This window comes from Mobula birostris, chromosome 4 (assembly GCF_030028105.1).
Source record: "Mobula birostris isolate sMobBir1 chromosome 4, sMobBir1.hap1, whole genome shotgun sequence".
NCBI lineage: Eukaryota > Metazoa > Chordata > Chondrichthyes > Myliobatiformes > Myliobatidae > Mobula > Mobula birostris.
In genome coordinates, this window is record NC_092373.1 from 205,605,622 (window position 1) to 205,618,275 (window position 12,654).

The following is a 12,654-nucleotide window of genomic DNA, read 5'->3' on the forward strand; positions in this document are numbered from 1 at the left end:
GATCCCCTTTTAACTTCTTACCTCACAACCCCACCTCTCCAATCACCTCAGTTTGTACTCTCTCCCCCCCACCTTCTTATTCTGACTTCTGTCCCCTTCCTTTCCAGTCCCAATGAAGGGTTTTGGCCTGAACTATTGGGTGGGTGGGGGTGGCAGTGGTGTGTGTCTCTCTCTCTTTAAAATATGACTAGCGATATTGGTGGGGTAAATGCACGGACTCCCAGCATCCAGACCATTTGAAAGCTTCAATGCTGGCTGCATGGCTGTGTGTTTGGTACTGGAGATTAAGCTTAATGCCTTGGTTACCTTTTGCATCTGATGCTTGTCTTGTGATTTAGTGCACACCCTCTACAACCTGCAAGTTCTGAGCATAGCAACGCTGATGTTAGTGTTACTCTCTCTTTCTTTTAATCTCTTTAAGCTTGACATCAAGGCTGATTTACCTTTTCATTTCACTAAACTTAGTCATAAGACCATGAGGCACTGGAGCAAATTTAGGCCATTTGGCCCATCAAGTCTGGTCTGTCATTCCATCACAGCTGACTTATTATCCCTCTCAACTACATTCTCCTGCCTTCTCCCCATAACCTTTGACACCCTGACTAATCACGAACCTATCATCTCTGCATTAAATATACCCAAAGGCTCGGCCCCCAGAGCAGTCTATATCAATGAGTTCCACAGATTCATCACCTTCTAGCTAATGGGTGCAAAACTCTACTTGGGCAAATGCACCAGAGCCTTCTTCCATTTTCTGGCTAAACAATTTTGATCACATTACCATTCATACTAGCTTCTTACATTGCAATAAATACTTTACTACCTACAAAGTGCTTTAAGGGACATAGAAACATAGCACACACAAAATGCTGGAGGAACTCAGCAGGTTAGGCAGCATCTACAGAGAAAATTAAATGTAGATTGTTTACTCTCCTCCACAGGTCTGCCCGACCTGCTGAGCTCCTCCAACATTTTGTGAGTGTTGCTCTGAATTTGCAGCGTCTATAGAATCTCTTGTGAGTACAGAAACACAAGATCTTTCTTCATTCCACCCTGATTTCTAAAGAAGCTTCCGCTCCTTAAGTGAATGAAGTTATAAAGATGCAAGTCACCATATGGTCGAAGTACTCAGTAAACCAACTAAACCTCAAATGATGTGCATGCTCTTTGGATACCAACACACATGTAGAAGGCCTGCAGTACACCCTAAACGGAATTAAACTGCCCCAGTGCTTACCAGTTTTGGAACATCCTTCTTCTGTCCCAGTAATGTCATGGACACCTGCCGACGGTTGATTTCCGCTGGTGTGATGCTGTAGAATTCCACCACTGCTACTGCAGCCTCTTTATATGCCATTTCCAGGAAAGCCTATTTTTGAGAAATAAAATGCATTCAACTAACATAGAAAAGAATCACTCAACTCTTATAGCCTTTTTGCCAATATTTAAAAAAAAAACTAAGGTTATCCATCCACCACATTATTGTCTATAGATATGCAAGTTCACTGAATGTGGGACATAGAACAGCATAGCTTTAGAAAAAGTCCTTCAGTCAACCGTGTCTGTGCTGGCTATGTACTACCCAATAGCACCAAAGTTTCATCGAGTTTGCACCCATAAGATATCGGAGCAGAATTAGCCCATTCAGCCCACCAATACTGCTCCACCATTTGATCACAGCTAATTTATTATCCCTTCTGCTAGCCTGAAGATCACTCGAGTGAGGTGTAGCACCTGCTTAGCCTCCTGATCAGTGTCATGTGAAGCTACGAGAGCAAGTGGTGGATGGTCGTATGAGCAGCTAGTGCATACACAGTCCTGGTCATGCAACCATTGAAGTCAGGCAGACAGTCTCTTAAAGAGTTTTGTTAACAGCTGGGGTCACCCATCTTGTAAAGGCACTGTCCAGAAGAAGACAATGGCAAATCATTTTTGTACAAAAACTTGCCAAGAACAATCATGGTCATAGACCACCATCGCTCATGTCATATAATGATGGTGATTATGTACTCAATGACAGGGCATAGGAGAGTCCATCAATAGAAGTACATAATTCCCTGAAAGTAGAAACATAGGCAGCTACGATGGTGAAGGTGTTGTATGATATGCCTGCCTTCATCGCACTTAGTTCTGACTGCCACACAATTGGACGGATGTAATTAAGCTGGAGGGTGCACATAAAAGACTTACAAGGATGGTACCTACATTAACAAGCTAGAATTATCGATTAGGCCAGTTCTGCTTTTCCTGGAGCAAAGCGGATTGAGCAGTGACATTATCGAGATACAGTACTGTGCAAAAGTCTTAGGCACATGTAAAAAAGTTTTGTAAAACAAAGAAAAGGAAAGGTACGTCGCATCCGGAGTTTCTCCGGTTAGCGGACAATTTCCCTCCACGCCTCTCTGGGTCTGAAAAACAAAGATACTACCAAAAATAATGAAAAAGTTTCGAAATGTCAAAAAAAATACTATAAAGAGCAGAGAACAGTAAAAGAAAACTAAACCAAATCAATATTTGGCGTGACCACTCTTGTCTTTAAAACTGCATCAATTCTCTTTGGTACTTTATTGTGCAGTTTTATCAGCAAATCAGCTGGTTGGTTGTTCCAAGCATTTTGGAGAACTTGCCACAGTTCTTCTGCAGATTTAGGCTGTATCGCTTACTTCTGTCTCTCTTGGTAATCCCAGAAAGGCTCGCTGATGTTGAGATCAGGTCTCCGTGGAGGCCATGCCACCTGTTACAGAACTCCTTGTTCTTCTTTATGACTTTGGCCTTGTGTTTGGGATCAGATGGTATTGTGTGATGAATGAGAATCTGCTTCTATTTGTAGCACTCTTCAGCTCTTCTAAGGTCAAAATGCCTCCTGTTTAAGCCAAAAATTCAAAATTTTGACTTGCCAGCACAGAGCATTTTCTACTACTGTTCAGCATCTTACCCCTTGTGTTTTTGAGCGAAGATGAATCTCTTGGCTTTGTTTCAATTTCAGAGGAATGGCTTTTTGGCAGCAACACCTCAATGAAGACCACTTCTGACAATACTGAAGAAGGGTGGACTTGGGTACCAGTGGTTTCTGTGCTGGACTTCCATTTTAGAAGATAAGTCAGTTTGATGTATTGCTCATCTGTTGCATTTAGTTTCCATGTCCTACCACTGCATTTCTGCTCTTCAACCTTGCCTGTTTCTTTGTGCTTCTTCAGAAGAGCTCGAACAGCACATCTTGAAACTCTGGTTAGCGGCAAAAATTCTGCTCGGGAGCAACCTTGCTGATAGTGGATGGTCACCTTGTGTCTTAATGCTATGCTCACTCCTGCCACAATTGCAGGAATTGATGATTTCAAGGTTAAACAGTCATACCTGCAACACCCTCACCTTTTAGTTTATTTGTCCTTTGTCCAGTTTGATTCCTTCTATACCCATTTCAGTCAATCAGTTTAGTTCATTCAACTCATTGTCATTATTAGCATCCTGCTTGTTATCTTTGTTTACGCTTTGCTACATACCAACAAAATAATCAAGTTTTTATTTGAAAAGTGGTCTATTATTTAATATATTACTTTCTTCAATGAAATACAAACACTTCTCTAACATTAAGTTTTTAGGATTTGCTCTTTTCTACAGACATACCAATATAGAAGACAAAAAAATTAACATCCAAAACAAAATTTATTAAAAAATCTAGGGTGCCAAAGACTTTTGCACATTACTGTATATAAAATTATGAAAGGCATACATAGGGTACAGCAATTGTCTGTTTCCCATTGACAGAGAAAATGAGATTGGAGGAGTTGTTATCTGGAATGAAAGTAATATTGACAAGATACTTTACAAATACTTGAATACAGATTATAGAGGAATATGGAATTAATGTGATATTATTGCAGACAACCACAGTGGCCAGCATAGACACAGAGGGTTGTAGGGCCGGTTTCTATGCTATACAACTCCGTCTACCCAATCTATTCTCCCCTTGTTTCCACTAATAACTTCTCAGATTCCACCCATGCTCTATGGCCAATTAAGCAACCAAGTGACACATCTTTTGGCTATATGAGGAAACTGCAGGATGCAGAGGAAGCCCACGTGACCACACGGAGAGTGTACAAACTTTACTCCAAAAACATTGGAGATTGGGATCAAATTCAGGTTGCTCTGCACGTTGTACCATTCTGAGAAAAGGTCCTTTGGCCCACTGAGCTAGTGCTAATCACACACTTGTTGACATTAATCCTATTTCCATCAATTCTACCTAGACTCCAGCATCCACTTACAGACCAGGGACAGTTTACAGTGGCTGATTAATCCACCAGCCTTCAGGGATTTGGGATGAAAGGGGAAACAAATAAACTCTCCAGGGAGAATGTGTGAATTCCACACAGATGGCACGAGAGGCTTATCTAAATTCATCCTTTTGCAATCTGGGGATCCCTTCTCCACAATCTGAAATAGTTTGACTTCGTGGATCACTCAAAGAACAACCTGAGCCACAATAGTTGGCGAGAGACTGAGCATTGAAATTTCACACCAATCTTTTCAAGCTAGCACAATATCAGTATGATACTTGATACTTCAATATGAGCTTGATACTAAGACATGAAACTTTACCTCATTTTTGGAGCTGACCAATTTAATGCCAACAACTTTTCCAAAAGGCTGGGTCAGCTTTGAGATGTCTTCTTCAGTGTAGCCATCATATGGCAGGTCAGTGACGTGAACCACACGCCCACTCTTCCTCATTTCATTCATCTTTGGAAAAGCAACAGAACAGTTAGCACTTCAATGGAATTCACAAGAACACATAAACCACGTCCACTGCAGACACAGCCAACCCCTGGTCCCTGCCATTAAAAGACAGAGTGCAGAGAAGCATTCCTTCTTCGGCAGGTTGCATCAATACAAATAGCAGACCATGTAGAACATAAAATAGCACATTACAGTACGGGTCTTTTGTCCCACAATGTTGTGCTAACCTTTTAACCAATTCCAAGATCAATCTAACCCTTCCCTCTCCCTTGGCCCTCATTCTCTTTCACCCACATTCTTAATGTATCTACCTCTATCAACACCCCGGTAGCACATACCAAACACCCACCACTCTCCGGAAGAAAACTTACCTCTGATATACCCCCCAAACTTTCCTCAAATCACCTTAAAACTGTGTACTTTCACATTAGCCATTTTTCCTCAGGGAAAAAGTCACTGGCTGCTCACTTGATCTACACCTCTTATCATCTTGTACATCAAGTCACCTCTCAACCTCCTTCACTCCAGAAAGAAAAGCCCTAACTCAGTCAACCTATCCTCACAAAGCATGCTCTCTAAACCAGGCAGCACCCTGGTAAATCAATGCATCTTCTCCCCTCCCTGTGATACTCGTAACTGACTGTCAGGCAGAATACGTTCCATCCACTAGCACTCTCTGCTTTCTGTGTACAAGACAATTCTGAATACAGACAACTAAGCCTCCATGGACGCTAAGCTTTCTGAATGAGCCTCATAATAGGCATCTGTTAGTCTCGTGAGACCATAGATTTGTGCCTTGGAAGGTTTCCAGGGCGCAGGCCTAGTCAATTTCTAATCATCTGCTACAACTCTTGCGGCTGGTGAGGATGCAAATATCATCACCAAAGGCGCAGCAATCTATTCCCTTGTTTCAAATAGTAATTTGGGATAGATACAGCATATCCTCTTTCTTAACAGTGCCATGTCCTAATACACTTCTATCCCTGATCAGTCCTAGCCTCACTCTGGTCATCCATCTGTCATTCACATACGTGCAGAACACCTTGGGCTTTTCCTTAATCCCACTCGCCATGTGCAGAACTGACTTTTAACATCATTGTATGAATAGTGATAAAGTCTTTGACAACTGGGCAGCCAGAACAGCTGTCACTCACCTGCTGTGCACTAGCCTTGTCTTGAGCATCAGGGTACTCGGCCTCCTCGGAAGCCGAAGCTGCAGGAATAGGAAGAGCGCTCAGTCAGCGTTCAGTGTGTAACCAGCAGTGAATTATCACATCACTCTAGGCTCAAACATACAGTTTTTTCACCTATTGATTCTCTTTCCACAGGCACTAGGAGTTCTACCTGTATCTAGTTTTAGTTTCAGATTGATTACCTGCAGCTTGTTTTTATTTTCATGAGACATTGAAAGTGTTGGTGTTTAGAGGGACATATGTATCCTATTATAGGAATCCCTCTACAATTAGTACAGCAAAAAAAAAGGTCCTTCAGACCACAAAGTTATGCTACACCAATTAATTTAGTAATCAAATCGGCACCCTAAATAAACCCCACTACGTACAATGTCCACGTCCTTCTATTTTCCTCACATTCATGTGCCTATCCAAATGTCTCTTAAAAATCTTGGGTCTTCGGCAAGATTTCATTGACATGATTTGTGGATTGGACTCTGTAATTCATGTTATGACGTATTTCTGATTTGTAGTCACTCCTTTTTTTGTTGCTGTTTTGATCAGGGCAGATGGGGTTCTGCAGGCTGCAGTCAACGAACGTCACAGGGCTAGACGGAACTGAACTGAACTGAACTGAAACTGAACGTTTCTGGACTGTTTCAATGACCTTGTGATTTGATGCTTTATATTCTGTGCTTTTGCTGTTTACGCGGTTTATTCTTTTTTTGCGCGTTGGGGGTTTGATGTTTTTCTTAGAATGGGTTCCATAGTTTTGTTCCGTGGCTGTTTTGTGGGAAGACAAAACTCTGGATTGTATACAAAATACATACTTTGATAAAAAACGTTCTTTGAGGTATCTAATGAATCTATCTTAACCACCTCAGGCAGCACATTCTGGGCACCCTGTGTAGAACTTACCCCTCATGTCTCCTTTGAAATTACCCCCCCCCATCTTAAATGTTTGCCTTCTGGTATCAGACATTTCAACCCTGGGAAAAGGATACTATCTAGTAAATCTATGCCTCTCACAATCTTATAAATGCCTATCAGATCTCTCCTTAGACCCCTCCACTCCAGTGAAAACAACCAAGTTTATCCAGCCTCTTATTACAGCATGTATCCTCTAATCCAGACAGCACCCTGGTAAACCTCTTCAGCACCCTATCCAAAGCCTCAACATTCTTCCTATAATGGGGCGACCAGAATTGTATGCAATACCCCAAGTGTGGCCTAACTAGATTTTTTATAAAGTTGCAACATTACTTCCTTACTTTAAACTCAGTGTCTCAACTAATAAAGGCAAGCATGCTATATGCCTTCGTAACTACCCTATCAGTCACTTTCAGGTAGCTATGATCACGCATTCCAAGTTCCATCTGCTCATCAAGAATGTTGAGTATTTTCCTGTATAGTCTCTTCACATTTGACCCACCAAGGAGCAACATATTATATTTTGCCAGGTTAAACTCCATCTTCCATTTCTCCACCCATATCTATAACTGATCCATATCCTGTTGTATTTGTTCTGAGTCCTCTAAGCTATCCACACCACCACTAATCTTATCATCCTGTGTTAAAATTATCACAAGGGATTGTTGTGTATTACTCTCAATAGAGGCTGCCTAACCTGCTGAGTTTCCCCAGGATTTGTGTGTGTGTCACTGAAAATTAACAACCATGAAACATTTCTGGAAGCGAGAAATGTACTTTTTTATATATACACACAAAGACAGGCACAAAAGTAAATATAGATGAATGAAATTAGGGATTTATCCAGACTGGACCCAGAATATAGTGCACATGCCTGATCTCACAATGTAATGGACACACTTGTAATAAAGAATGTGGAGATTAGAACTAGGGTACATTGCCTCAAGATTCAGGGGAGAAGATTTAAGATGGAGATGAGGAGAAACTGTTTTTCCAGGGAGTGGTGAATCTGTAGAATTCTCTGCCTAGGGAAGCAGTTGAAGCTTCTTCACTAAATAGATTTAAGAAACAATTAGATAGATTTTTACATAGTGAGGAATTAAGGGTTATGGGGAAAAGGCAGGTAGATGGAGCTGAGTTTACGGACAGGTCAGCCATGATCTTATTAAATGGCGGGGCAGGCTCGATGGGCCGGATGACCTACTCCTGCTCCTATTTCTTATGTTCTTATGAGATAGAAGATTGAAGATGTCCCATCAAGAGAAATTAAGGGAAGACTGGACTAACAGAATATAGAGTTAGAGGAACGATCAATGAAACCTAACATATCTGCAGTGTTTCAGCAAACAGACTTGGCATATTTCCTTGCTGAGATTGAGTACATCTACATGGAGCGCTGTCACAGGAAAGCATCATCATGGATCCGCACCACCTGGGCCATGCTCTATTCTTGCTGCTGCTGCTATCAGGAAGAAGGTACATGAATGTCAGGACTCACACCACCAGGTTCAGCAACAATTATTACCCATCAGGCTCTTGAAGCAAAGGGGATAACTTCACATGCTCCGTCACTGAACTGTCCCACATCCTATGGACTCACTTTCAAGACTCTTCCTCTCATGTGCCTGATGTTTGTTGCTTGCTTGCTTGCTTATTTATTCATTTATTATTTCTTTTTTTTTCTTCAGATATCTAGTTTGCTGGCTTTTGCACACTGGTTGTTTGTCCTCCTTGTTGGATGTGGTCATTCACTGATTCTTGGATTTATTGAGTATGCTTGCAAGAAAATGAATCTTAGGGTTGCAAAGGGATTGAGAAAATCAAGTTGGTGCTAGATCGCAAGAGAGGGAACTTACCAAATACCTACGATTTGGCCTTTTAGAGAAGCTTGTGCTTGAGCCTACTCGGGGAAAGGCCATCTTAAATTGGGTGTTGTTTAATCACCCAGATCTTATAAGGGAGCTTAATGTAAAGGAACCCTTAGGAGACAGTGATTGAAATCATACTGTAAGTTAAGAGGGATAAGTACAAGTCACATATGTCAGTACCACAATGGAATAAAGGGAAGTAAATGAACATGAGAGAGGTGTTTGCCCAGGTGGGTTAGAGGAGGATACTGGCCGGGATGATGGCAGAGCAGAGATGGCTTAAGTTTTGGGAATAGTTTACAAGGTGCAGGATAGATATGTCCCACAGAAGAGATTGTTGTTAAATGGTAGGGGTAGGCAACCGTAGCTGAGAAGGGAAGTTAAGGACTGCATAGAAAGGATCAGCATGGGTGTGGACCAAGTATGTCCAGAGGGGCAGATAGTCTGACAGTATATACATATCTTGCAAACCCTTCAGTAGTTGCATAGACACCTGAAGAGTAGACTAACTGTTGGATGGAAGTGACCAACAACTCTGATAGAGGCAGATGCCAAGTTTTTAAGCTCACCAGTGGGAGGTGGTGTTTTAGCACTGCTGGCCCACCACCTCGAGGGAGTCTTGATCATAAGCAGGCCGAAACTCCTGAAGACAGGTGGCAGATCAACTGATGATCCCACTGGTGATAGCACAGGACAGTTAACATCTTAGTCCATGTGTATTTTGTAACTCTAAAGCCAAGAAAGGGTACGTTGGCCTCCATCAGTCTCATGAGACCATGGATTTGCGCCTTTGGAAGGTTTACAGGGCGCAAGCCTGGGCAAGGTTGTATGGAAGACCGGCAGTTGCCCATGCTGCAAGTCTCCCCTCTCCATGCCACCGATGTTGTCCAAGGGAAGGGCATTAGGACCAATAGAGCTTGGCACCAGTGTCATCGCAGAGCAATGTGTGGTTAAGTGCCCTGCTTAAGAACACACATGCAGTCTCAGCCAAGGCTCGAACTAGCAACCTTCAGATCACTAGACGAATGCCTTAACCACTTGGACATGCACCAACACAAGTGAGTGGCGTTGGATGATTGGGAAGCTTTTAAAAGGCAACTAAAATAGCTATAAGGGAAAAGATGAAATATGAGGGCAAACTAGCCAATAATATAAAGCAGGATACTAAAAGTTTTTCAGTTATATAAAGAGTAAAAGGGAGGTAGGAGTCGATACTGAAGACTGGGAAATGATGCTGGTGAGTTAGTTATGGGGGACAGAAATGGCAGATGAAGTTAAGGAGTATTTTGCATCTACCTTCACTGTGGAAGACACTAGCAGTATGCCAGAGGATTGTGAGTGTCAGGGAGCAAGAGTGAGTGCTTTTATTCTAACAAAGGAAGAATTGTTAGGCAAACTCAAAGGTCTTAAGGTGGACAAGTCGCCTGCATCAGATGGACTACATCCCAAAGTCCTGAGAGGATGCTGAAGAGTTAATGGATGCATTGGTCATGATCTTTAAAGAATCACTTAATTCTGGCATGGTCCCAGAGGAGTGGAAAAATGCAAATGTCACTCCACTCTTTCAGAAGGGAGGAGGGCAAAAGAAAGGAAATTATAGGCTTATTAGCCTAACCTGAGTGGTTGGCAAAGTGTTGGAGTCTATTATTAAGGATGAGGTTTTGGTATATTTGGAGACTAATGATAAAATAGATCAAAGTCAGTATGGTTTCCGTGAAGGGAAATTTTGCCTGACAAATCTGTTAAGGGTTCTTCGAGGAAGTAACAAGCAGGCTGGACAAAGGAGAGGCAGTGGATGTCATTTACTTACATGTTCAGAAGGCATTCGATAAGGTGCACACAAGGCTGCTTAACAAAATCCCATGGCATTACAGGAAAGACACTACCAAGGATAGAGGAATGGCTGACAGGCAGGAGACAGCAGGTGGGAATAAAAGGGGCATTATCTGGTTGACTGCCAGTGCCTAGTGGTGTTTCTCAGGGGTCAGTATTGGGACCGCTACTTTTCACGTTGCTTGTCAATGATTTGGATAATGGAATAAAAACAAGAGAAAATCTGCAGATGCTGGAAATCCAATTAACACACACAAAATGTTGGAGGAATTCAACAGGCCAGGCAGCATCAAAGAAAAATAGTACAGTCAACGTCTCGGTCCAAAACGTCACTGTACTCTTTTCCACTGATCTACCCCGCCTGCTGAGTTCCTCCAGCATTTGTCTGTGTTACTCGGATAATGGGATCAATAGCTTAATGGCAAAATTTGTGGATGATATGAAGATAGCTGGAGGGGTAGGTAGTGCTGATGAGGCAATGTGATTGCAGCAGGTCTTAGACAAATTGGAAGAATGGGCAAAAAATTGGTGGATGGAATACAGCGTTGGGAAATGTATGATAATGTATGAGGGCAGGGGAGGAGAAGATGGCAGTGCGATGCAGAGCGCGCGGCCGCTCCGAAATGATATCGTATTTGTTAAGTAGGGGCCGTGCACAATCCTGATTTGATGGAGACAGAAGTGAGAAGCATAGAGGAACATCTGGAGAAACTTCTGAAATGCCTGCTTCGCTGCCGATGCTACTGTGCGATCGAGAACCTCCTGAGGGGAAGGCCCCAAATCCTTGGCTTTGCCTATTGCTGGGGCTGGGGTCGAAGCGCTCAGCAGAGATGGTGCTTGATGCTGGAGGGCTGGTTGGAGGCTCGAAGTTTTCGGACAGACTGAGAGTCGGACTGTGGTCGGGTGCTTTCAGGATGCTGCATCGGCAAGTTTGTAGCGCTGGAAGCTCCTGGCAGGGAAAGTTTCTTCCTTCTACTGTCTGCGTGAGATGATGGGACTTTCGAGGGACTTTTTTTTTTACCGTGCCCATGGTCTGTTCTTTATCAAATTACAGTATTGCTTTGCACTGTTGTAACTGTATGTTATAATTATGTGGTTTTTGTCAGTTTTTTTAGTCTTGGTTTATCTTGTGCTTCTCTGATATCATACTGGAGGAACACTGTATCATTTCTTAATGTATGCATTACTAAGTGACAATAAAAGAGGACTGCGTGTCCTCATAATCTAATCTAATCTAATCTAATGCATTTTGGTAAAAGGAACAACAAAATGGACTATTATCTAAATGGGGAGAAGATTCAAACATCAGAGGTGCAGAGGGACTTGGGAATCCTCATGCAAAACCACCAGAAGGTTAATTTACAAGTTAAGTTCGTGGTAAAGAAGGCAAAGGCAATGGTGGCATTCATTTCAAGGTGTATCGAACATGAAAACAAGGAGATAACGCTGAAGCTTTATAAAACACTGATCAGGCCACACTTGTATTGTCAACAGTTTTGGGCCGAGTATGTTGTCATTTGAAAGAGTCCAGAGGATCTTCACAAGGATGATTCTGGGAACGAAGGGGTTAAAATATGAGGAGCATTTGGCAGCTTTGACCTGTACCCACTGAAATTTAGAAGAATGCATAGGGATCTCACTGAAACCTACTGAATATTGAAAGGACTAGATAGGGTGGATGTGGATACGATGCTTCCTCTGGTGGGGGAATCCAAAACTACAAGGTACAGCCTCAAACTTGAGCAGTGACCTTTTAGAAAAGAGATAAGGAGGAATTTTTTTTTAGCCTGAGAGTAGTGAATCTGTAGAATACCCCGCCACTGACTGCTGTGGAAGCCAAGTCTGTGGGTGTACTTAAGGCGGAAGTTGATAGTTTCCTGATCGATCAGGGCATAAAAGGATATGGCGAGAAGGCAGGTGTGTGAGGTTGAATGGAATCTGGGATCAGCCATGATAGAATGGTGCAGCAGACTCATGGGCCAAATGGCCTAATTCTGCTCCTATGCCTTTTGGTGACATGCATGTATTTTGATTATAAATTTACTTTGAACCTTTGAAAAAAGGTGCACAAGAGCCATAGATCGAGTAGACAGGAAGAGACAATTTCCCAG

General features: G+C 42.4%; 1 protein-coding gene across 1 annotated transcript in view; it reads right to left on the reverse strand.

The window, feature by feature from the left end:
• Positions 1–12,654, reverse strand: part of znf638 (zinc finger protein 638) — a 126,526-nt gene that overhangs the window by 62,849 nt on the left and 51,023 nt on the right. The window contains exons 7-9 of the mRNA XM_072257019.1: positions 5,895–5,953; positions 4,603–4,743; positions 1,238–1,369 (exon numbers count right to left, since the gene is read on the reverse strand). Coding sequence (XP_072113120.1) covers positions 1,238–1,369; positions 4,603–4,743; positions 5,895–5,953 — 332 coding nt within the window. The remainder of the gene's footprint in view (positions 1–1,237; positions 1,370–4,602; positions 4,744–5,894; positions 5,954–12,654) is intronic.